Source organism: Protopterus annectens, chromosome 1.part0, assembly GCF_019279795.1.
Source record: "Protopterus annectens isolate FY-2018-M chromosome 1.part0, PAN1.0, whole genome shotgun sequence".
NCBI classification, from domain to species: domain Eukaryota; kingdom Metazoa; phylum Chordata; order Ceratodontiformes; family Protopteridae; genus Protopterus; species Protopterus annectens.
The window spans coordinates 141,511,860-141,539,446 of NC_056725.1; the positions used below are offsets into that span (position 1 = coordinate 141,511,860).

Sequence of the window (27,587 nt, forward strand, 5' to 3'; positions counted from 1 at the left end):
AATGCAACAAGCTGTACAAATAAGGCAGGTAAGAAAAGGGCAAGGCCAACAGGTTGAAGGCAAGCACTAGAAATTTACTGGGAAAATGGGAAAAACAGAAAAATCTGCTAAACTAGGTAATACTACGCAAATGTAACAGTAGAAAGATATAAAAATGCAATGGAAAAACTTGCTGAAAGTTGAAAATTCCCAAAATAGTCTTGAGCAACGCTGGAAACCAAGAGATCAGTGCCGCGGCAAACTAGATCTGAGGTAATTCCAGCAGTGCATTGCGGGATAAGGGGCTAGGTCTCGAGCTACTGGAAAACTTTGAGCTTGCTAGTCGGCCGTGTCGGAGCTGAGGATCGGCCCTGAACCCATCAGTGAAGAATGAACGTCGAGATTGAACAACTTCACATCTGTAGATAAAATATTCCTCATACTTTCACATTATGTCAGAATAGTTTAACATATGAGCCTGACAATTAAAAAAATTTAGAGCTGTGGAAGTATACACTTTTTCCCATACCTATCAATAATTTTCCCAGCCTTATTAGAAAGAGTAGATTAGATTTAACTAAGTGCTTAGCAGCAGAGGAGCCAGCTAAGGCTAAAGTTGTTGGGTCAGGTTTGGGACGAGTATATAAAAATGTAAAAGACTGAAGAACTTTATAAATCCTATCTGCCTTTTTAAGAACAGCTGGCTGGGTATCAGGAAAAAGTACAGTTTTGTACCTACCATAAATGTAGATGTCCGAGAGGTATGCATCTGCAGTCCTAACAAATGGGTTGTCCTGCCTCAGGCAGCCCTTCGGTCGGCCGGATTCCAAAGTCTGGGTCTGGCCTCGGCTGATGTCGCACTTCACCCAACGTCATAGCTGCTGTGAATTGGGTATAAAGGCATCAGCCGACGCCATTTTCCTCAGTGTTTCTTGCCCCAGATGCCAGGTGCCCTCTAGGAAGGCTAAATTTGGATAAATGTAAATGATTCCAAACAGTAGAGAACAAACAAAAATAAACATGTATATACATATATACAAACAAATACACCATAATAGATTCCCCCAGCTAGCTACAAGATGGGCAAATACCCTAGGAGTACCACAGAGGGGAAGGAGGGTGGGTAATCCTGACTGCAGATGCATACCTCTCGGACATCTACATTTATGGTAGGTACAAAACTGTACTATGTCCTTCAAGGATGCATCTGCAGTCCTAACAAATGAGTAGATTACCATAGCCAAACTGGGGGAGGAGGCACTAAGATGATTATGGTGCAGTTAAGATCCCTTGCAAAACAGCAGTTGCAAAACCTGCTCGGGATCTGGAGTATAAAGGTAGATTATAATGCTTGGCAAATGTATGCACGGAGCTCCAAGTAGCAGCTTCTAAAATGTCTTTGGTAGCCACTCCTCGTAAGAAAGCTGTAGTAGTGGCTGTAGCCCTTGTGGAGCGAGGTCTGATGTCTTTTGGAGTTGTCTTTCCATGAAAAGAGTAACAAAATCTAATGCAATTTCCTATCCATTTTGAGATTGTCTGTTTTGAAATTGCTTTTCCTTCCATTCCTGTTGCATATGCTACCAGAAGCTGGTCAGTTTTTCTATTGTTCTTGGTTCTGTCCAGATAGTAGCGCAATTGCCTGTGCACATCCAAGGTATGTAGTAGTCTTTCCCCCCTGTTCTGTGGGTTGGGGAAGAATGTTGGTAGGTGGATTGCTTGGTTCAATGATACCCTGGAGACCACTTTTGGCATAAAAGTAGGGTTAGTTCTCAAGGACACTCTATCCTGATGGAAGATAAGGAAGGGCTGTACTGCCATTAATGCCTGTAATTCAGAAACCCTTCTTGCTGAAGTGATTGCAAGCAGGAAAGCAGTCTTCCAAGATAAGAACTGTAATTCTGCTGCTGCTGCTGGTTCGAAAGGGGGAAGTGTTAACTTTTCCAGCACAAAGTTAAGGTCCCATGTAGGCAAAGGTGGCTTCCTTGGAGGCTTTACATTTTTAATTCCTCTCAGGAACTGTCTGAGTAGAGGATGAGAGAAGACTGGAGGATCCATGTTGTATTCTGCTGAAATTGCTGATGCATGAATCTTAATGGAGGAGTAAGACAGGCCATTGTGGAAAAGTTCTGCTAAATATTCCAGGATGTTAGCTATGTTTGCTAATGATACATTTTCTCCTTTTGCTGCACTCCAAATGAGGTATCTTTTCCATTTGGCTGAATAAGTCTTCCTTGTGGAGGGTCTGCGAGCCTCCAGGATAATGTCTTTAACCCTCTGAGATAGATCTGGGTTATTTTGTTTTATGTAATATTCCAAGCAGCTAGTTGCAGTGTTTTCAAGTTTGGATGTAGGATCTTGAAGTTGTTCTGTGTTAGCAGTAAAGGAACTAGAGGTAGAGGCCATGCGTGTGTCCGAGACATACTCCTCAGTAGCAGGTACCAATGCTGCCTCGGCCAGTCTGGAGCTATCAGGATGATCTTTGGGTGATCTTCTTTGATCTTCAGTAGCACTTTGTGCATCAAAGGAAGAGGTGGGAATGCATATGCTGTCAGGTTTTCCCAACTGAAGGAGAGGGAGTCCACCTTCCAAGCAAGTGGGTGGTATGTCCTTGTGCAGAATTTCCTCAATTGGTGGTTGTGAGGGGATGCGAACAGGTCTATTTCTGGTAGTCCCCATTTCTTTGTAATGGATTTGAAGATGTCTGGATGCAGCATCCATTCGTGGGCATCCGTGGTAGTTCTGCTTAAGGTGTCTGCTAGTATATTTTCTTTCCCTGGCACAAATATGGCCTGGAGCTGAATGTTGAGGTTCAGGGCCACATTCCACAGGTCCATTGCCATCCGGCATAGAGGATATGAGTGTGTGCCTCCTTGTTTGTTGATATACCACATGACTGTGGTGTTGTCCGTCCTTATCAGCAAATGACCCTGTTGAAGAAACGGTCTGAATGTCTGAATTTACTGTTTCACTGCCAGCATCTCTTTTTGATTTATGTGTAGGTTCAGCTGGTCTTGTGTCCATAGGCCTTGTATACACTTGTCCACCATGTGTGCCCCCCAACCGAGGTCTGAGGCGTCTGTGGTGATAGTCTGTCTTGGGTGAGGCTTGTGGAAAGGCAGTCCTCTGTTCAACTGACAGGCCTGAGCCCACCACAGGAATTCTTGCTTCAGGCATGGAATTATTGGAATCTGGGCTTCTAGACTGTGCTTGTGTTGAGACCATAAATTCCTTAGGTACCATTGCAACTTCCTCATATGCAGTCTGGCATGTGGAATCAATATTATACAGGATGCCATGTAACCCAGGGCTTGCAGGACTTTCCTTGCTGTAAGCTGGTTCTGTGTTGTTAATGCCATGAAATAGAGTGGTAGTTGCTTTTGCTTTTCTGCTGTGAGAAATGCCATCTGATTTGAAGTGTCCAGTTCTGCACCCAAGAATGTTATCCTTTGGGATGGTACCAGCCTTGACTTTTTCATGTTGACTGTGTATCCCAGGGCTTGCAGTAGTTGTATAACCTTTTCCAAATCTTTTGTTAATTTGGTCTTGTTGTCCGCTTGTATTAGGCAGTCGTCCAGGTATGGATAAATCTGAATTCCCTGAAGCCTGCAATGAGCAATTACTGATGCCAGGCATTTCGTGAATACTCTGGGCAGTAGATAAGCCAAAGGGCAATGCTGAGAATTGATAATGCTCTGATCCTGCAAGAAATCTGAGGTATCTTCTGCAATCTGGTCGTATAGGGACGTGCAGGTATGCCTCCTTGAGATCTAGAGTCACCAGCCAAGACTCCTTGCCCAGCATGGGAAGAAGTTGCTGTAGGGTCAGCATTTTGAATTTTGGAACAATGAGATATGTGTTCAGAGCAGACAGGTCGAGAATAGGTCTCCATTGGTTTTCTTTCCTTGGTACCAGGAAAAGTCTGGAGTAAAATCCTTGTCCTTGTTCCATAGACGGTACCTTTTCTATAGCTCTCATCCTTAGTAAGTGGTTGATTTGTTCTAGAGCGTTTGTTTTTTGGTTTGGTGGTAGGTTTGGCATTCCTCTCTTTTTGGTAGAGTGTGGAAGTGAAACCTGTAGCCTTTGTCTATTGTCTGTAAAATCCATTTGTCTCCTGTAATATAATGCCAGTTTACGGAAAATAAGGCTAGCTTTCTGCCTAAGGGTGCTTCCAGTTGTTCCCTGGTAGGCGGTATCAGAGTCAAGTCATTGTGCCTGTCCTGTGGAAGTGGTAGTAGCTGGATCTGTGGCAGTACTTCTCTGGTTGTTAGGCTGCCACTGACGTCCCCTGTAGGCACCTCTGGATTGGCTTCTGCCTCTTGGGCACCTATTTCTGCCCCTCTGTGCTCTGGAAGTGTCTGGAAAGGACCAATTCTTCGAAGGCCAATTTCTACTAAACCTCGGAGGCTGGACCTGTAAGAAATCCTTGACTGTTTGGACAGATTTTGCTTTTTCTTCCACCTTCTTTAGCACTTGCTGTGCAGGGGAGCCAAACAAACTTTGTTTCTCCATGGGAGCATCTAGGAGCTTTGACTTTACATGGTCTGGTAAGGATTGCTCTTTTAACCATGCATGCCTTCTGATCACTGTACCAGTCATAGCTGATCTAAAGGAAGCCTCCAGTGCATCATAGCCGCATTTTAAGGAATGATTACTGACCTGCTGAGTGTTATGTACCAAATCCTGAAGGGACTTACAGTCTATAGGTTCAGGAGAGGACAGTTTTTTATTTAGCTGGTCTAACAAAAATTCCTGATACTGAATCATGTGGAATTGACAGTTTAAGGCCCTAGCCGAAAGAGTAGCAGAAGTATAAACTTTTTTACCCCATCTCTCTAATGCCCTAGATTCTCTTTCAGAGGGGAGGGGGTTTTTGGCAGAGGCAGCTGCTACAGCTTTGGGGCCCTGTGAAATAGTTTCAGGATCTGCAATAGAAGCCTTATACAAGTGAAAGTGTGTGTCCGGGACCCTGTAATATCTGTCGGGCTTAGCAGGGGCCAGGGGTAGAGAGTCAGGGGCAGTACAAGCATCATTAAATGCATCATCCACAACTGTTAGTACTGGAGGAATGGCTAAAGGCCTGTGCTGTGGTAAATGTAAAAAGGTCCTTAGCCTTTTCCTTGAATCTGAAAAATCCTGGCCCTGCCATTGAAATTGCTCTCTCATAGCATGCAGGGTTTCCCCAAAAGAAAATTCCTCAGGAGGAGAGGCAGAAGGGATGGAGTCTTCTGCATCAGAGTCCTCATATGGAGAATAAGGGCCTTCTGGAGGATTTGAGTTTTCTGAATCATCTGAGGAATAATCAGTTGAAACTGGCTCAGGGGGCTCTGCTCTAGGCCTCTGCTCTGGAGGGGGTTGAGAGGCCCTGTCAGGGTGAGGTTGGGATCCCCTGATCAAGGAAATGAGATCCTCAGCCAGGCTGAGCATTTTGGAACTAGAGGTAGGCCTGTGTGAGGGGATTTTAGCAGGCAAGGCCTTAGAAGTTTTAGCTGCTTTAGCCCTGGAAAAAGCCTTGATAGACATAGATGCAGGGGGCCTAGCAGCTCCACGTGCAGGAGTAGATATGTCTAAAGGAATAGTATCTGATAAATCCTGGGAACCTGCAAGAGCAGGGGAAATTTCAGTAGCAGATTCAGCCATGCTGTGTGAGGCCTCGGCTATAGGAGGTATGCTTTCGGCCGAAGGAAGAACTGTGGACTCGGTTTCAGCCGAAACCGAGACACTCACGGTTGGCTTAACCGTAGTTTCGGCCGAAACCACGGACCGCGAGTGTCGGTCCTTTTCCTTACGCTTTTTAGCTAATTGTGAAGTCGGAGTATCCGACGGCATTTTGTAAGCAAAAGCGGAGCCGAAAAACTCCTCTGCAAACTCCGACCGACGTCTAAGTGTCCGTCGGTTGAATGAAGCACAGGCTAGACAAGCTGCTACTTCGTGGTCTGGGCCTAAGCAAGGAAGGCAGTAAGAGTGGAAATCCTTATGAGGTATTTGTTTCCCACAAGTTAAACAGTTATTTACTTTTTCTGACATCGGCTGAGGCAAGAAAGAGTCCCCAATGGGGTACTTAGCTTTTTAGAAGTCTTCGGTAGTAGTAATCTCTGGATCTGACCGACCGGCACTTGCAAACAGCTTCTGCTTCGGGCACCGCGCGGCAAGAAAGACTGAGGAAAATGGCGTCGGCTGATGCCTTTATACCCAATTCACAGCAGCTATGACGTCGGGTGAAGTGCGACATCAGCCGAGGCCAGACCCAGACTTTGGAATCCGGCCGACCGAAGGGCTGCCTGAGGCAGGACAACCCATTTGTTAGGACTGCAGATGCATCCTTGAAGGACATCTGCAGGCAGTAAGACACACACCCTCTAAAGCAGACAGGACAAATGGATTCTGGAAAATCCTTCTGTAAGAACTCATAGTATTTTTTGAGGGATCGAGAACCCTCAGTGTCTTTCTGGCAATAGTCTCAGAGAAAAAAAAAGCCTCCACAGGGAGAATCAGAAGGTAAGCTCTCCTCACAGTCTGAATCAGAAATCTGAGGACAAAACCTTGAATCTGTCCCTACACCTTCCTGTTCAGATTCAGAATCTTGAATCTCTTCAGGAAAGGAGGCACCCCTCTTTCTTTTACTAGAAACTACTCTACAAGAAGGATAAATAGCCTAAATCAAACCCTGAGGCAGACCCAGTAAACTACTCCTACCCAAATAAACCTGAGGAGGAGAAGATACATGCTTGGGTTTTCTTTCTCTTTTTGACAGGAAAAATGGGTCCGTGTTACTAATGGCAACCGCTGCTTCCTCAGGGATGGACACAGCATTCTGACACAACAAAGAAACCTTCCCTGTTCCCTCTCTCAGGACCAACAAAAGTGGTTTGCCCTTGTCCATTGAGGGGACCCCAACAGCTATAGAGGATGTGACTAACCCCCGATCCATAGTGACTGTAGGTGCTACCCCAGAGGGATCTCCGGTAAAAGATGAGTGGTCTGAGGTACAACAAATGGCCACAGCAGAATTACCTATGTGCGGCTGAGGCAAATTGCTTGCTTGATGTGGTGGCAAAGGCTGTTGGCTTAACATTTTCTTTTTGTGGCTGGAAGAAGGAACAATGGTATGACTGACAATATGTTCTATGGTCAAGCTGAAATTGGTGCCTCTATCCTGGGGAAAACAAGCGATAATGTCAGTAAAGCTAACAGTCCACAGCCCCACAATGTTAAAATAAACACAATTTCCCCACAGAAAATATTTTATCAATTAGATAACCTAATTTTAAACTAACAGAAACAACAAGTGCTCTGTTTAAAAGTATGTTACAGTCTCGACACAATCCATTAAAACACAGCACTTCTAATTTTAGAATAACTTTCCTGAAACGGAAAGTAATAAACCATTAGTAAAAAACAAGAAAATGGAAGCTTTCCCTCACAGAGAACTTATATTCCCAGCTAAGGGAAACACAAGCTGATCATCAATCCTCAAAAGCCTCAGAGGAGTGTATTCTTCGATGGCAGTACAGCTCTGAAGGGCTTCATGCCCAAACCTGTCTTTTAGTCAGCTTAACCCCCCCATATAGCTAAGGCTGCTGTAGCAGTGATCAGTATGAAGAACATCACTCAGCTGTTTAGAATCTTTGTGTGTACTTATCTGCCAAATGTACTTCTAATGTACCACAAATATCCTGAGTTTTAGAACCTGTGGGAACCATGAGCACTTTCATTCAAACATACTGCAGCAGTCTTTTTTGCACTGAATCAGAACCTCTGTATGCATCATGGAAAAACTACACAGTATAAAACCAAAATAGTACTGTATTAACATAAAGGTAACATGACATCCACCTTGAAAATAAGTTTTAACTCAAAGTGTTTATCCCGTTGTATCTTTACCACTGGATGGAAATTCTGAGAAAAACACCGATAACATGAAATGCAAACTTTATTTGAAATGTTCTGTGTAGTTTTACCTGCTCTACTCGAAAAGACTCCAGAGCTTTGATCCCAGGATTCTGCTCCTCCATAACTTCCAAACCTTATCACAGCTGAAGGACTTTACTATCTTGGGGAAACTATAGCTTCATCAAAAACCTATAAACAACAATAAAAATCAGAATTAGCAATGGCAGCACACTTAATTTGTTTACCAGTCAGACAGCTGGTACAATTTTGACCTCTTAGCCACGGTGGTGCAGTAGTAGCGTTGTCGCCTCACAGCAAGAGGTTCTCCCGTTCGATTCTCAGCTGGAGCGCCTTCTGTGTGGAGTCTGCATGTCCTCCCCGTGGTCGAGTGGCATTTGAAAGACATGCGTAAATGGGTGTGCCTTCATTGAAGGTTGGGTGTCGAGCTGGCACCTCTGCACTGTAAAAATCTACTGCCAATCATTAGCAGACCGGAGTTCCGCTGTGGTGACCCCTAACCGGGAAAAGCCGAAAGAAAAACAAAAAAAAAGTCAACCTGCAAGTTTGACAGTACAGGAAACTTTTACTCATTTCAACCATATAATCTGAGTCAACTACATACTGTTTGGTACACATGAAATAGAATCAAACATGAAAAAATGTACAGTACAGGAAACTTTTACTCATTTCAACCATATAATCTGAGTCAACTACATATTGTTTAGCGCACATGAAATAAAGTCAGACATGAAGAAATGTAAGGAACAACAGGCACAAATTAAGTACAGACTTTACATTTGAAGCTACCAACAAGACAGTAAAATCACTATAATAACTCAAAGGTTCCCTCCTGTTATTCCATATTGGTCTGCCAAGCTGATAAGTGATCTGGACACTTGATGGTCTAACAGTAGTATACACTGAGAAAAGGATTCAAATGTAAAAGATAGCTAAAAATATAGCATTTCATATTAAAATTATAGAAACAAGATTTCAAAGAACCAAGACAAACTACACTAAAATATTATGCAGTTTTTAATGATGAGTCAGTGTGGCCACTCCTGACACAACCAGGGCTAGGAAGGACACATAATGGAAACTGAGCAGATCACTATGACAGAGGAACTCTCAATGTCCAAGGCAGTTTATTTTACAGTGACATGCTTTTAGGCTGCTAAAAGGTCATTGTATGTAATGAGAGTCATACACACAAAAAAAAAAAAAAAAAACCCTGAGAATTAGACTTGGCTAGACCCTGCACAAGTTAATCAGCAAATCAAGTTAAACACAGAAGCACAGCGGATTGACAGTCAAGATCATTACCTCATAGCTCCAGGATTCATGAATCACACTTGCATCTGGTTACTCCCTGTGGGAGTTGGAATGCTCTCCATATGTTTACTTATGTTTACTTTGACTTCTTTCCACCTCCCAAAACAGATAGTCAATGTCTGGCTACTATATATACAACTGCCTTTACCTTTTGCAGTCCAAGTCTTGGATGCTGAAGACTGAAACAGGCATATCAACTGCACTGTGTTTTACAATATATACCAATTTCAGATCTACATTAATCTCCATCAGATGAACTTAACCTTACAATCTTAATATTGAGTTGGGGTGAAGGATATGGATGAAATGAAATGAGGCCCTTTTTCTAAATTAAAACAGTGCCAAAGACAATTTGCACTAAACAGTGCCAGGAATCACAGAAAAATGAGGGTAGGAACTTAGTTAAAAGTTATTTTACAATAAAGCAGAAGGCTGGAAAGCTGACCGCTGCTAAATCAGGTTCTCTGCCATGCCTGAAGTTACACTGTTGTTGATAAAACATTACCGACATTGCTAAATCAGGTTCTCTGCCATGCCTGAAGTTACACTGTTGTTGATAAAACATTACCGACATTAACCACAATAGAAGTGGGTGAGTGTATTTATCTGATTAGTTTTAAGTGTGTTTACTTGGAAAAATGGAAGAAAGTGGAAAAATAAGGTCTGAATTTCAGAAAAGCTCAGATGGACAGTATGAGCTAGCTACTTTGGAAGTGGGAGGGATATATTGATACAGTCAATTTATTTACTGTAGTCACCATAATGTAACTAAAGTGATATGGTCTTGTAAACAAAAACTCCAAGGTTCATTGTACAACAACAGCAAAACAGTCCAAGAGGCAATTTTTAAGATAAAATGATTTAAAGAAATATTTGTTGCACTTCTATTTAGCCGACCATTTCCAGTACAAACAAGTGCTTTCACTTACATGTTTTCTTTGGCCCTTTGGTTTTAATATTTCCATGGTGCACTATTGTCTGTCATGGCATTTCAGGATTACTGTGTAGTCTCCTTCACTCAAACAAATAAATTACTGTGGCAATATTCAGTTTTACCAAAATCAGGCATCTAAGATGTTGGTGTGGACTTGCATAAAGCAAACTGTAATACATTTGCGTGTGTGTGTGTGTGTGTGTGTGTGTGTGTGTGTGTGTGTGTGTGTGTGTGTGTGTGTAAAGTATTAAACATGGCTTTTCTTTGTGCATAACTTATCTCATCTCTTCACTGCCAAAGTAGACAAACCCTATCAAAATGGGAATATTTAACTATGACAGACTGCACATAAAAAAGGAATGAAATTGGTGTCTGTGACATTTTACTAACACAAAGTAAAGACAGTCCATGATTATCCCTTGTAGCCTCTGTTTTGCTTCAAATGTGGCCATGCATTTGATAAAGTGAGACCAAATAGAAGAGCATGAAAGTGATGATGGTTGGTTTCTATCCCAGAGCAAGGAAATTTCCCGAATTCTTTTGCAGTCTGTGTGTGTAGATAAGAGTCCTGAAGGTCCAAAGACCACATCCAGTCTCCTCTTAACAGGCATGGAAGAAATTGTCACACCATGGCTATCCAGAACTTGTACTCACTTAGGCTGCTGAGATTTAAAACTTGCCCAAAGTCCTTAATCTGTGCTTTTTTGGAACTAAAATGAACCTGGAGTATTAACTGGCTCATCTCTGATCTAATGAGACTTTTTGGATGCCCCTTTTGAGCTACACACCTTTGACAGGATGGGACACTGGATGATGGAAAAGAGTGTGGCTTGAGGTGAAGGGAAAGGAATTGTGTAGACTCTTGGTGCAACTGTCCAAATTCATCTGTCTTGCATGATGGCTATCCAAATAGGCAGATAAAGGGATAAGAAATCCCTAACTGCCTCTAGAGGGGTTGAGTCCGACAAGTCCTGAACAGAACCACTCAGACTAAGAGCTGTGGTAACCCAGATTTTGTTGAGACTTTTGGCCTCTAGGTGAGCATCCATTCTGGAGATTGTTAGTGAAACATTGGTATTTCCCAGATTTTTGATTACCGTACTTCTATTCACCATTATTAGATATAGATGAAGCGGTTATTGCCCGAGAACTAAGATTAGCAGCTTTTCCAACATCTTGGTCATTTTATCTGCAAACTAATACTGAAAATGTGATATTTGAAAGAAATCATTAAGCATCCTAATAAAAAAGTGGAAAACATATACATACTTCCCAAAGCAACCTATTGACTTAGACTCCCTGTCGGGGGGGGGGGACGAATCACAGGGCTCTGACGTGCAGGAGCCTAACTGAGAACTGCCACAGTGATGACAGAGTCAGTAACTGAAGTCTGTATCCAACAGTTCCAATTCTTGGGAGGTCAGAGAATCTTGTGCAGTCTCCATGGAACTGGTACCAAAGCATCAGCTCTCTGTGTGCTTTCTAACAAGGACAGAGACCATTTTGCCTGTAGTGGGAACCATTCAATAGGCTGAGAGAGATCAAAAACCTCCCGCAGATGGCCATCCCTTTTTTTTTTGTATTCCTTACCTCTTTGAATTTACAGTTATCCAAGGGATATGGCTCCCCACTTAAGCACCATGTTCAATAATAGCCTCGCATCAGGCTTTGTGCCCACTGAATGGCACACAGCAACAGTTATCCCACTCCACAAAGGGGGAGCCACCACCACTGATCCCGGGAACTATAGACCTATTAGCCTGACGAGCCTGGTCTGCAAAGCCATGGAACGTATCATCATGGAACTCATAAACAAAGACATTGGTAACCTCCAAACTCTGGATCCCACCCAGTTCGGGTTTGTGAAAGGCAGATCATGCCTCCTGAACCTGATCGACTTCTTTGAGGCAGTCACCAAAGCCGTAGAAGAGGGTAAAGTGGTTCACACAGCCTATCTTGACCTCACCAAGGCTTTCAACACCATCCCCCATTCTGGAATTATAGCTAAACTCAATAAACTAGGCATAAATCCCTACATCACAAGATAGGTTGCCAACTGGCTCATTGACAGAACCCACACTGTAAAAGTTGCAGACTCCAAATCTGACCTCAAACCAGTGACAAGTGGAGTACCACAGGGTTCCGTCCTGGGACCGCTCCTGTTTGGTATCTACTTCTCTGAAGTGCAGGCTAACACAGAAGGCCTCTGGCTAACGAAGTTCACAGATGACTGCAAACTAGGAGCCATAGTCAAGTCCCCAAATGATGTGAACATCCTACAGAAGGGCCTCTCTGAGACAGATGCCTGGTGTCAGAGCCATGGCCTCAAGCTCAGTGCCAAAAAGTGCAGTGTCATCCCCTTTGGTAAAAACTCTGTACCCATGAACTACCACATAGGCAGCAATCTACTTAACACTGAATGCATGATAAGAGACCTTGGGACCCAGGTGGACAGTAGTCTCACCTTTGACAGTCACATCGCCACAGCAGTCAGGAAGTCTACGTGGCACACCTCATCATAAAAGGGTTCTCGTCCAGGAAAACAAGGTCATCGTTACCCTCTAATCATCACTCATTAGACCCATTACAGAGTACAACGCCCCTTTTGGAATGTACCTCACAAGGCATCTGCAGCAGCTGGAAAGGCCACAGAAGTACCTCACAAAGAGGATTACTTGACTCAAACAAATGCCCTACACTGACCGCCTCAAAAAACTCCAGCTTTACACCATAGCATATCGCCTACACCAAGGTGATCTCTGCATGACATATAAAGCTATGTCAAACCCAGAGCTGTTGGACATGCTACACCTAAAGAAATCCCAATCCCTCCGAGCTACATGCTCTAGGGACCTAAACCTTGTCACCACAATAAACAGGACATGCTGGAGGGATAGATTCCTATCCCAGAGACTTCCCATACTCTGGAACAGGCTACCCATCTATGTAAAGCAAAGTTCTTCATTAACACTCTTCAAGAAAAATCTTGATGAGTGGATGGGAAATAGGAAATACACCCTGGGGATCACTTCTGTGTCTCTGCTCGTCAGTGGCACAGGAAAATAACTTTCTTGGGTGGCGTAAGCCAGGGAACCTTGTTGGCTAGGCTTGCATAGGCCCTTGGGCCGATAACCTAGTACCTACCTATGAACCTATTGGGGGAATCTCCCATATATCCCTTAGCTGTGCATGGTGTAGAAGATTTAAAAGGGGAAATCAAACTATTTCTTTTTGCACAGGTACTTTCTTCTTCTTTTCAGGAAGAGGAAGGAAAAACTGAGGTACAGCCAAACCACCTATGGTGTTCTCACTGGCAGCTATCCGATCTTTAGTCCTGCTGGTAGGAGGAATGGAGGATCACATAAGCAGCAAAATAGTGTGTCTCAGGTCGAGACTGGTGTTGTCAGAAGAGAGGAGGCTTGCCAATTCAGAGAAATCTGCAGCATTGACTTGATGGTGGATGCTGAAAACTCACTAGGAACTGAGGGAGACATTGCTAAAGAGGCAAGCTTGGCACCAGCACAATAACAGACAGAACTGACAATAACAGGAACAAATTTTCACAGACTACCAACAACAGAAAACTACTCTGCAAGAGGGTCGATGGCTTGAAATGTGAAGAATCTGAGACTTAAAGTGGCATCCATATTGGCCTCAACAGCAATGCATCCTATCCTAGGGGTCCAGTGGTTGAACTCAAACACCACTAATTTTGATGGGACAGTCAGTGCAGAAGGCACTGATGTGAATACCAGGGATCCCATGCTTTAAACTGCAACTAAGTCAACACCCCTAATAGTGTTCACTCTGATGCCTGCAAGTTGCCTATCGAACCTCTTTGGAATCAGATCTATGGCATGAGCCAGTGAGGAGGCAGCAGGAAAGGGGGGCAAGTATAGACAGTCCCTGTCCATCTTAAAACTAGTAGAGAAAGGTATGATACCCATCTCCATTTGCACCTGTAGAAATGTCTTCATTCCCCATAAGTGAATATACTATCACAGAGCAACTAGAGTGTGACTAAAATAATCTAACAGACCTGGCTGACAACAGTTTAGAGATCACAAATCTGTCCAATTCTACTTCTGAAAAAGAAGAAAAAACTGTCCTGCCTGGTAGGTCTTGGCAGGTGACCCTCAACTACATTAGCAACAAGCTTGGAAATATCACAATCACAAAAGAATTTCATCATTTAGTCTTATCCTTTTATATGAGTTATCACTTTGGGGGGGATAGGGTTTTGTTGGCCTCCTCCCTCCTTTTGTGAGTTCCCCTAATCTTTGATCTCAGGCTTAGAAAACTCTATAACAGAATCCTTGGACCATGGCAAGTATAAGGCTCAAAAGGGGTCCAATCCTCTCAGGGAAACAGACCCTTTAAAGTCAAGAGTATCCCTTCAGTCAAATATGGTGTACTTATCAAAAACTCCGTGTATCAGCAATAGTATCCCCTGCACGTAAGGAGTTGCACGGCAAAAGGAGTAGTCAAGTGAATGAAAATAAGCCAGCAACTGGTGGATGGTTCGTAAAGGTAGTTTAATAATAAGCTACCAAAAATGCATATAAGCTCAAAAACATACTGGTTTCGGCCCAAATACAATATGGCCTTCTTCAGTGTTTAAATATAGAGTCAATAATGCAATGCTTTAAATACACATCAAAAAAAGGCTGATTGGTTAAGAATACCAAGCTTATGCGTATTCTTAACCAATCAGCCTTTTTTTGATGTGTATTTAAAGCATTGCATTATTGACTCTATATTTAAACACTGAAGAAGGCCATATTGTATTTGGGCCGAAACCGGTATGTTTTTGAGCTTATATGCATTTTTGGTAGCTTATTATTAAACTACCTTTACGAACCATCCACCAGTTGCTGGCTTATTTTCATGTACTTATCAAAAACACTACATACTTCACATTCCACCTTTAAATGCCAAGTACAAAAATATACTACACAAACCATGTCCATCCTTGGATGAAATCTTGTGCCCACAAGATTCACATTTCTTAAAACCTAAAGTAAGAAAGTAGCCAGAAAATTACTAACTCTACCAATAAACATGGCAACTACAGCAATCAACAAGCAAGCAACCAACCACAAAATTCATTACATAACAGCCGAAAATTATTAAAATCAGGGGCACAGCTCTGTGCAAAAGTGCTGTAAAAAGACGGCAGCCTAAGGGAGGAAGGAAACTCAAATACAAAAATACTGAAAATGAGGTGAGCAATGGTTTGACCTGACCTTAAACTGTAAAATAGCACAAGCAATAAAATAATAAGACTGAAGAGATGATCATGATATTCAAAGAACAGCACTCTTCTGTCAAACAAGTGGAAAGCTGCCTGGGGTCATTTCTCAATTGTAAGCTCAGTTAGCAGCAAAAGAGATATGGAGTGAGGAGTAAGAATCATTATGGGTAAAAGGAAAAGTTGGAGCCCAGGATAGTTTCACATGCCGAACTAAGGCTAACAGTCCAACATTTACTGTATTTGAAGATGGAAAATATTTAGTAATTTGACATAAGCTGGTTCAACTAATTACAAGCAAGTAAGATCATAAGCTGCAAAGAATGTAAATAAGTCATATCTACCTCACAGAAGTACTTGCACACAAAAGAAATGTGTGAAAAGACCAAGTGGCATAGCTATCATTAGGCACTCGCTAAACCCATGGTCATGTGGGGCCACCGATGCTGCCTTCATTGGGAGGGTTTCAAGGAAAGCAAAATCAGTGTCCAGCTGTAGAGAAGAAAGCAGACAGGTGCTTGTAGTTAGTTTAAGGGGGATTTCATTATATATTTTTTCTCCTCCCCCAACTCAGAGTAGCACAGCAAGAAGAATGGAGTGGATGCCAGTAAAGCTGCAATCTTCAGGTCCATTTCATGCAAGAAGGGACCTGAGTGGTTGCCACATTTCGCAGACTTCCACTTCTGTTTTTAAATGGCTCATCAAGGAAGAATGCATGCCTGTTGACTGTCCCTGTCATTTTTCTTCATATTTTTACTCAGTCCCTTATAAAAGTTTTTGATTTTCTAGTAAATTAGTGAGGATTACAGTTGGTAAGTGATGTCAGAAAGAATTTCACACTTCTTATTGTTCAGCAAATACATGTTGATGCAAAACTTGCTGTTAGGTGAATAACAGTAATATTTAAAAACTGCCCCTGATATGGGGACTTTGTCTTCACAGTATTTATTGGCTTTGCCCAAATTTCTTAAGCAAAACAGTTGACAGGTATGGAGGAATGCTCCTCATTTGAGACTTTTAAAAGGTGCATGGTCCATGCAGTTTTTCTAAATACTGGATCAAATTCATTCATCAAGATAACTTTTTGCACATAGGAAGAAACATTTCCAACCGTGCTGTAAACTTTCTAGGTGAAACTGATAGTAAATCCACATTTTACCCATTTGTTCCACATTTACAAAGTTGCGACCTGCATTTTGGAGACAGAAATTTGGGATGACAATTATATGAATGCATTACTATGTTTTATATATATATATATATATATATACACATATATATATATATATATATATATATATATATATATATATATATTTTTTTTTTTTTTTAACATAAGAGTCGGACATCTGAGATTTGCTGGGTCTGTCTGTAAAGAAAAAGAACTGTCTGCAATTGTTTGCTCATTATTGGCTTTGCTGGACTAATGTGACTTGTGTGAAGCAACCTGAACACTTTAATGTGACTGTTTGTGTGAAATGTAGGGAAAATGCATTATATGGCCATCATTTTTATATTACCACATTTCAGTTTTGTCCCAACCTAACTTTGGAAGGGGTGTACACAAAAGATGGTTGCCTTTTGTGTGTAGGGGTGAGGAGGCATATTGTGTATATGTAATGACAGCAGCCACTCGAAATTTGACTGTAGCCATTTGTACCTTTGTTTTCATCCCTATATATTATACGGATACACAAAATGTGTTTTTTTTTTTTTTTTTGAAGGGTGAGGGGAAGGGAGTAGGGCTCTGTTCCCACTCAGGGTTTACATATCCTGTCAAACATATATCTTCTCAGTTTATTGTAAGCTACAATTTTGTCAATTTTGAATACTAAGTCTTGGACACAATTTTTTTCTTCCTTGAAAGAAAAAAAGACTGAATTTCTTTCCTTACTCATGTTTTTTGTTATTTTTGTTTAGGCCATCACTATATCAAAAGGATGGAAAATGCTCTGAAATGCACTTAAGGCCTGATAGCCTCCTGGCTTAAAATTCAACTATCCCTTAAAAAGTTACTACTGTGCAGTCTTGACCAGCTATGGTCTACTGAAAAGAAGCAAGAAAAGGTAAAAGTCAAACAAGAATTTCTTTCCATAGTCATGATTTTTGTCCAGGTCATCACTGGATGAAGGTTGCTAAAAAAAAGTCTAAAATGCTTCTCTGATCATCTTTGAACCATGGCTTTTGGAAGAGCTGAAAAATAAGGCAAAATGTGAGAAAAGGAAGAAAAAAATAATCTGTATGGTGTGGGGAGATTAGGGTGGGGGTTCTGTGAAAAGTGTGTGGGAGGAGAGATTGAACCCTTTGTTAAGGGCATCATTTCACCTAAGGAAAGCCCTAAACATAGGGTTGTTGTAATATAAACATCACTGCAACTACATGCCGGACGGACACTGTGAATGTCCTCTAATCAGTTCAGTATGTGCATACTACTCCAAAACTTTTCTAGCTTGAGCTTAAAGGTTGCTAAGAAGGAGTAGCAGCAACAAGGTAATATTTAGATGGAAGTGTCAGGGGGCCCCTAAACATGACACTTGCCGGGGGGCCCCCAAATATTAGCACCAGCCTTGCAAGTGGCAGCATCAAAACTTTTGTAAAATATTTAAAATTCAAGTTTTCTCTTATTTCTCTACATTAAAGTACTTGATAAAATAATTCTAAGTTAATATATGTACTACATGTGGAGCTTTTCCCTGGGTCTTCAATGGAAAGGGGTCTTATGCTAAGTTGGTCTATCGAGGTAAACAAAGTCTAATAAATAAATAATTAAGTACTACAATACAAGTTCCAAACAAGAAGTACAGTCCAAGTTACAAACATTTAAGAAAACTCTTAACAAAAGGTATGTGATAGTAACAACAAAAGCAAGATGCAGATAGTCTAGCTAGAGTTCACCAAAACAGACTGTGCTGAAACAGCCCAGCAAGCTGTACTAATAAAATATGCATTCAAATATATTTACTAAATTATATTTAGGCAGAAAACAACCAGCAAGAGTAAAGAAAGTGACAATACATAAAGCAGAATGTTGTAAATGATTATTGAAGTGGGGACCCAGATCAAAAATATACTTAAATCACCATAGTGCTTGTTATAAAAACTATTAAAACATATATCACAGCAAATAGAGAGTCCAGTATTCACCTTTTAGCCATGTATGAACCGGCTAATGAGACACCTGTAACCAAATAAGCACTGTTGAAAAGGATATAAAACTACACATAGAAAAACTGAAATAAAATAAGTAAACAGCAAGAGGTTCTCCGGTTCGATTCTCGGCTGGGGTGCCTTCTGTGTGGAGTTTGCATGTTCTCCCTGCGTTTGCGTGGGTTTCCTCCGGGTACTCCGGTTTCCTCCCACATTCTAAAAAAAAAAACAGGCTTCTGGAGCATTTCTCCCCGGGCCTCCACTGAAAACAGGATCTGTGGAACCTAGTTGGACTTTCCCGGTCAACAAATGTTAAATAAATAAATAAAAACCAAAAAAAGAAATGTAGAACACATCAAGCACAATCATACAGTACTCAACCTGAACTGTCAAAACACTTATACTGCTAGCAGTGCTAGGTGCTGGTAATTCTCAAACCACATGCTTGAACTGTGGTACTTAAATACATTTGAAAATGACCCCCTAGTTAAAAACACATTTAAAAAGGTATCAAAACATACAGGTTATATGTGAAATTAAATAAGTAAAATAAGACCAAAAAAAAAAAAACCAGCAACCACTGTTCTGAACCTGGCTGTTAAATGTCAGTTTCTGTTAATTCTCTTGCAAGAATATCTCTCGCTAAGTCATTTACAATTAGCGTAATGAGCAAGTCCACAATGAATCCTTTAGCAATGGGTGGTGTTTTGATTGCAGTGAGTTATTTCAATTCTTTTTTCCACTGAATACTAAAAAGTTATGGTTAGGAGTGAAAAAAAATGTCTCTTGGTGACTCCTAGGAACCAGAAGAGATTAATTGCTTCTGAATAACTAAGAGGAGCTAAAGGCTAGTAATTTTATTTATACACATACCAAGGATTTTCTGAGCTCAGTTGAACTGCCTCTGCCACAGAACAGACTGCAATGTGAGAAAACGCTCTCTCACACTCTCACTCTGTTCTATTGCATTTTTAAACCCAGTGTCTATGAAGGTATGTACCCCTTGTGTTAATTTGACTATAAAATGCACTCCCACTTCTCTTTCACTGAGTCTTGCTAATAAACACAAAGCTATCCTTTTGTGAAGGACTCTGCTTATAATAAATTCAAGCATCCCCTCACGGAGTTGCATAGAGCCAGAATATTAATTACCCAGAAATAGTTATGGACAAAATCTGATTAATACTGGTTCCCTTTAGTTTTGTTACTAAGATGGAAAGATAGTGTGCATCTTCAATCAACTATTTTGAACTGATGTTGAATCTGTAAAATGTTTAATATATATATATATATATATTGAGATAGGAAAAATTTTTAAGCAGCTTAGGATTCCGAGACATCCTCTTATTTTGCTTCAGCCATGTAACAAACATACCAACACTAGACCCTCACCAATACCTACTGCTACTGGGGAAGCATCTTCACTACAAGTCTGAAATCTTAAGTTCCCATAAGCCTGCAACACATTCCAGAAATGCCTTAGTCATTGATGACTCTACTGTAAGACACACAGATACAGTACTTACAGATAGCAACGGACAGGATGACAGCTACCTCTTTGATGCTAGGATTATGGATGTATATAGTGACACATGTGTGGGTTGAACAGTCTTGGGCATTTCATCTTGGTTGAGATGCAGAAAGAGACAAACTATTGAGTCCTATACTCAGGTGTTCAAGGATGGCAAGGTTTTGGCATTGGGCAGCATTCAATCTTCAGCAAGAATGATGTCTAAATTCAAGGATAAAATAACTGTTTTTAATAACTGGTGTCATTTCAGGGGGATCCAAAATTTATGAGGGTCTGGGTGGGACAAAACTGTCAAGATTCCCCCTGCTTTGCAGCCTAAACCTTTTACCCTTTGGTTTTTACATACTGGCTAACACTACCGCAACCTCACAATGCCTTTTTTAGGCAAAGTTCAATTCATAGACATTCAAAAATAACCCACTCTAATCTGGATAATGTGAAGGTAGCTCTGTTAATAGGACAGACAAGTTGGCATAATGGTTAAGGTCTTCACTTCCCATGCACAAGTTACAAGGTTCGATTCTCAACTCCAGCCAAGGCCTGCATGGAGTTTGCATGTTCTCCCTGTGCCTCTGTAGGGTTCCCTTCACCACCCAAAACATGGTGAGTATTTCCATCTCTTAGTCACCCAAGAACTGTGCGAAGCACAGACACTACACAGTGCCCTGTAGGGGGAAGAGTTGTATAGACCACCTGCTTTAAGCATCTACTGTGATGCACAGTATCCTGAAGACAGGAGAGCACAGATCAGACTGCATGCCGTGGCAGTGCTAGCCATTCAATGGTGTAAAAATATGGCTCTAAGTGATTTTGTCATGTTGATCAATGTTGCCAAATGGACATGGGTATTTGCCGGTGATAAGTGGGTTGAGGACACAGCCTTCTCAGATCTACGCCAGGGATCCATGCTAACAGTGTGAGGTGTCTATGTAACCCTTTTGGTCAGTGTGTGTCTGCCATAAAGCCCAGCAGCCCTGGGTCAATAAGCTACTGACTGGCCAGTGTCCAGTTGCCCAGCTTGAGTTACCTGGGATGGATATGTTGAGCAAAAGCTAGATGTAAAACCAAAGAACCTGTAAAATATGAACTAAGAATTGCTACAATCAATGTAGGTTCACTGACAGGATGGAGCTTGGAAGTACATGATATGATGGTAAGGAGGAGGCTGGACATCCTATGTATCCAGGAGACAAGATGGAAGGGCAGTTGACTTTGTATCTAGAGTTTTACTATTTAGGAGGACAGACTAGAAATGGTGTGGGAGAGGCTTCACAAGACAGTGACAGATGTCATCACAACTAGTGACAAACTCATGGCAATTAAACTACAGTGTAATGATAGAGCAGTATTCATAATTTAAGCCTATGCTTCACAGCAGGGATGTGACTGTAAGGAAAACAGTACATTCAGATAGCAGTTTCAGGACCTACTAGATAAAGCAGGAGAACATGAACTGGCACTGAAAACAGGTGACCTGAATGTGCATATCTGGACAGAAAAAGAAAGACGGGAGGACTGCCTGGGTCCACATGGTTGGGGCATAAAGGAATAAAGGACAGGCCATTTTAGACTTCTGCCTAGCAAATGGCCAACAGATACTTCAGCAAGACAGACAGTCATAAGATCACATACAAGACTGGTCAACATGCAACTTGGGTAGGAAAGGGCACCGGGGTAAAATTAGCAATTGCAAAGTCATCCATAGTGAAACGGTCAGTCCACATCATAAACCACTGGTTGCCACAGTCAGCTGTAAGCATTGTTTAGAGAAGGCTGTAAGGTTGACATAGACCAGGCTGAAGACATGGAAGTTGACTGGAGAGAAAGCACAATAGTTCAAAGAATTACTCAAGGCTCTAGCACCTCAACAAAAAAAGGAAATAGGTGGAGCTGGAGAAGAATGGCAGCACCTCAAAACAGCATTTGTTAAGATTACAGAACAGATATGTGGCACAGCCAGGTATGGAAATAAGGTGCAGAAGGAAAGCAGGTGGTGGAATACAGAAGTCCAGGAAGTCATCAAAAGAAAGTAAGAAAGGAGTGCAAGAAAAAGTGGGAGATAAAACAAGATGGACCAAGCTAGGAAGGAATACTAGTCGGTTAACACAGAGGCCAGAAGAGGAGCTGGAATTGCAAAGAGCAAGGCATCAGAGACACTCTGCCATCTTCCGGAAGGTGACTCAGTACATGGCACAATGAAACTATATCAGGTTGCAAGGCAAAGACAGAAACATACAGAATATAGTCAGACACCCTTCTTAAGGGAAGCCAGCAACAACTTGCTCACTAGTCCACAGGACACCAAATGCAGGTAGAAAGAGTACATCCAGCAGTTTCTGAATGAAGAAAATCCCACAGAAGCTGTACTGCCCCAGACACACTCTACAATGAAAGAAAAAGGAGAAGCCCACAACAGAAGTAAGACTAATACTAAGCAAAATGAAGTCATGGAAAGCAGCAGGCTCAAATGAGGTCACAGCAGATATGACAAAGATGTTGGGTGAGATAGGGGAGAAATTGTTTCTGAGGGTACTTATAGTAGCATGGAGAGAAAGGCTTATCCCAGATGACTGGAAAATATGCATACTAGTGCCAGTATTCAAGAACAAATGGGACATTTACAATTATGGGCAGTACAGTGGTATCAAACTCCTGCCACACTGCATGAAAGCACTGACAAATATGTAGAGTAGTAGAAAGTAAGATGAGAGATGAGCAGTTTGGATTCATATCAGGATGCAGTACAACCAACAAAATGTATGCAGTGAGACAGATATCTGAGAAGAAGTAGAGATGAGGAAAAGAGTGCAACTGGGCATTCTTAAACTTGGAGAAAGCATATGAAAAGGTCCCAAGAAATCTGATTTGGGCAGCTCTTTGGTGGTTCAAAGTCCCAGAAACACTGGAAGAATTAGTGCAGGCTATGTACATGGAACCAATGACTCAAGTATGAACAGTGGTCAGTCACACAGAAGGATTTCCAGTGGGACTGGATGTGTACCAGGGTTCAGCTCTGAACTCACTGCCGTTCATACTGGTGATGGACTACATTAACAGATCCAAGGGGACAGAACAACAATGTTGTTGTATGCAGATGATGTAGCATTACAGACAGACTCTGACCAAGAACTTCAGCAAAGGCTAATGGGATGGATTGCAAAACTGAAGGCACGTGAGATAAGAGTACAGGTAAGACAGTTGTAATGGCAGCAAATAGGGGAAATCAGAAGAAGCTGAGAATTGAGACAGAAAGGAAAACAGTGGAACAGGTTAACAGCTGCAACTGGCTGTGAGGACTGGTTGAGAAGAAGGGAAGGCCAAAGCCAGAATCGTTAGGTGTGTAGCCAACTGGCATAGTGTGTCAGGGGTAGTGTATGACAGAAGAATGCCAAAGAAGCTGAAAGTTAAGCTGTACAAAACTGTGGTACTGTATAGTACAGAAACCTGAAAAATAAAGGTAGAGCAGTCAAGAAAGCTAGACATGATGGAGGTGAAGTGCCTGAGATGGGTGGTAGGATACACTCTGTGGGACAGCTGAAGAAATTAAGACATAAGTGTGGAAGGCAAAGTAGCTCCAATTGCAGAAAAGGTCTACGAGAACAGATTACAATGGTTTGGACATTTGTGCAGAAAAGTAGAAAACAATCTGGTGAAGAAGATTTGTAACAGACAGAAAGAAGGCAAGAGGGCATCCAGCAAAGAGGAGGATGGATTGTGTGAGAAATTGTAGTTTGCTACAGATCTCCCACCATGCCCCAGGATTCCCAATCCTCTTTTCTTGATGTATTGGAAAATATTAGGGTTCAACCAAACACCCTAATAATGGGGGACTTCAACTACCCCACCATTAACTGGGAAAACTACTCATGTACCAACTCCTTAGCTCAACACTTTCTGGAATTCATAAACTCCAATGCCCTAGATCAACTTATCCACACCCCCACAAGTGGCAACAATATCCTAGACCTAGTCATTACCAAAATGAGTGACCGGTGTTCCACACCTGAAGTCAACTCCTCGTTGGTCCGATCCAACCATAAGCTTATCACCCTTGATATCCACATCACATCCCCACACCTCATTAAGGAAACCACAGTAAAAAATTTCTCCAAAGCCAATTAAGACAAGAAGTGGTGAACTTCATGACACCCATGCAGATGGACAATACATTTACAACTGCTGAATCCTACACAAATGCACTCTATAAGCACTTACACGAGTGCATGGATCGTGCTATCCCAAACAGAACCAAGACGCTGTCCTCCAAAAAAAGGAAGCCAATCTGGTGGTCCCCTGCCTTAAACAAACTGTACAACAGAAGGAATAAACTGTTGCAAAAGAGGATAAAATCCCATGAGTGGAGGAACTCCCTGGTCAGCCTCAGTAAGAAGCTGAGATCCCTTATAAGATCCTCCAAAGCTAGCTACGAAAACAAAATCGTTACTAAATCCAAGGACAACCACAAAGCATTCTGTAGCTATGTCAAGAATCTAGATGGCAACACCCAGATCTGCTCTGAGTTACAGCACAAAGGTACGAAAATTACAGAACCAACTGATATTGCTAACATCCTGGCAGATAGGTTCAGTGCTAATTTTACCCCCCTCTCATCCCCTAAAGGGCCCATATCCATACAGGAAGAATGCAGAGTCCCTGTAATCACAACTACGCAGGTAAAAGCTGCACACTCTAAAGCCAAAAACACAGCATCCATGGGACCGGACAACATCCCAGGCTGCGTTTTACACGAATTTCAGAACAAATTGGCTCCCCACTTAAGCACCATGTTCAATAATAGCCTTGCATCAGGCTTTATGCCCACTGAATGGCGCACAGCAACAGTTATCCCACTCCACAAAGGGGGAGCCACCACTGATCCCGGGAACTATCAACCTATTAGCCTGACAAGCCTGGTCTGCAAGGCCATGGAACGTATCATCATGGAACTCATAAACAAAGACATTGGTAACCTCCAAACTCTGGATCCCACCCAGTTTGGGTTTGTGAAAGGCAGATCATGCCTCCTGAAGCTGATTGACTTCTGTGAGGCAGTCACCAAAGCCATGGATGAGGGTAAGAGGGTTCACACAGCCTATCTTGACCTCACCAAGGCTTTCAACACCATCCCCTATTCTAGAATTATAGCTAAACTCACTAAACTAGGTATAAATCCCTACGTCACAAGATGGGTTGCCAACTGGCTCACTGACAGAACCCACACTGTAAAAGTTGCAGACTCCAAATGTGACCTCAAAGCAGTGACAAGTGGAGTACCACAGGGTTCTGTCCTGGGACCTCTCCTGTTTGGTATCTTCTTCTCCGAAGTACAGGCTAACACAGAAGGCCTCTGGCTAATGAAGTTCACAGATGACTGCAAACTAGGAGCCATAGTCAAGTCCCCAAATGATGTGGACATCCTAGAGAAGGGCCTCACTGAGACAGATGCCTGGTGTCAGAGCCATGGCCTCAAGCTCAATGCCAAAAAGTGCAGTGTCATCCCTTTTGGTAAAAACTCTGTACCCATGAACTACCACATAGGTGATAGTCTACTTAACACCGAAAGTATGATAAGAGACCTTGGGACACAGGTGGACAGTAGACTCTCCTTTGATAATCACATCGCCACAGTAGTCAGGAAATCCTTCTACGTGGCACACCTCATCACAAAAGGTTACTCATCCAGGAAAAAAAGAGGTCACTGTTCCCCTCTACTCGTCACTCATTATACAGATTATAGAATACAGCGCCCCTTTTGGTATGTACCTCACAAGACATCTACAACTGGAAAGGCCACAGAAATACCTCACAAAGAGGATTACCAGCCTCAAACAGATGCCCTACGCAGACCGTCTCAAAAAACTCCAGCTTTACTCCATCACATATCACCTACTCAGAGGCGATCTCTGCTTAACATACAGAGCTATGTCAAACCCAGAGCTGATGGACATGCTCCACTTGAAGAAATCCCAATCTCTCTGAGCTACATGCTCTAGGGACCTAAACCTTGTCACCACAATAAACAGAACATGCTGGAGGGATAGATTCCTATCCCAGAGACTTCCCGTACTCTGGAACAAACTACCTATCTATATCAAACAAAGCTCCTCATTAGCACTCTTCAAGGAAAATCTTGATGATTAGATTCACCCCGGGGATCACTTCTGTGGCTCTGCCCGACAGGGTCACAGAAAAATAATTTTCTTGGGTGGTGAAAGCCTGGGTGCCTTTTTGGCTAGGCTTATATAGGCCCTAGGGCCAATAGCCTAGTACCTACCTATGAACTAATTTCGAGGCATGGCTGAAAAGGGTCTTTGTACCCACCCACCTACAGTAAATAAACAAACCAACCTTGACAAAACAACACAGGTGTCACCCTTCCAGATCTCATCTTCACAAATGTATTTCTCATTTGCCCCATCCCACTTGCTATCCCCTCACTAGACAGACTTGGCCATCTCACCATGATATTCTCACTTCAGCACTTCACAGCCCCTAACAACTCCCCTACTTCAAGGGATTACTCAAAAACACTTACATTTTACAAATATAACTGATAAACAAAATGGCATAGTTGTGTAGTTAACCTTGTACCTGAGGCCACTGCCTACTCCTCTGAATTTTACTCCCTCTTAAACAGATATACTGAAGTATTCATACACGTCAGGCACAAGCATAATGGTAAGCTTACAACTAAATCCATATGGTGGAACTCTTATATCAACAAACTCTAAGTAAAAGAAAAAGCTCCTGGCCATCTATAAATGATCTCCACTTTTTCATTATAAAAGAATAAAAACCTGGTAAGTCAGTCCTTAAGTTTACCATGAAAAGAGAACTGCACCCACAGACATTTCATCATGTATTGATGATTCCTACATTTTAGTACCATATTTGGACAATATATACTTTTTATATGTTTAAATGTAATTCCAGAGTCTGCTCACATGGGGTCCAGCATCTTGATTTTTTTTGTCTACCTTTAGGTATTCCACATTGCAGTGTCTGGCTTTAAAATAATACATCATAGTCCCCTAAGCTCATAGGTTATAGGTTCATAGAATAGTACCAGGCTAACTGCCCTTGTGGGCCATTTTAAGCCTAGCCAGTTACCCCACATAAGAATCAAACCTTACACCTTGTGTCTGTAAGGTAAACAGCTTAACCATTATATCAATCTCCCTCCCACAATGCATTGACTTTACATGTGTTTTCAGATATACCCTGCTTTATTTTAGTCAGTCAGGTTTAATTACCAATTATTGCTTTTCAATAACTACTTAAAAGACAAACAGGGATAATCACACACAACAGTATTCTCAGTGCCTATTACTTCTTTTTCTTTCTTAAGTGACCAATTTTCATTCTTTTTTTATGTCTGAGTTGTAGTCCTTAAACTCATTTCCCCACCCCTTCGTATCTGTCCAAGTGGCAAATGTGAACTGTTTGCTCCTGTGAGTGGTAGATCATAGCAGGAGACATATTTCATGCACTGAGAATACTGCTCTTTGTGATTATCCCTGTTT

At 41.9% G+C, this 27,587-nt stretch overlaps 1 protein-coding gene across 1 annotated transcript in view; it reads right to left on the reverse strand.

The window, feature by feature from the left end:
• The window catches only part of ALKBH6 (alkB homolog 6), a 501,071-nt gene that overhangs the window by 430,639 nt on the left and 42,845 nt on the right, over positions 1–27,587 (reverse strand). Inside the window, exon 2 of the mRNA XM_044090272.1 lies at positions 7,938–8,058. Within this exon, the coding sequence (XP_043946207.1) occupies positions 7,938–7,991 (54 nt within the window). The 5' untranslated portion in view covers positions 7,992–8,058. The remainder of the gene's footprint in view (positions 1–7,937; positions 8,059–27,587) is intronic.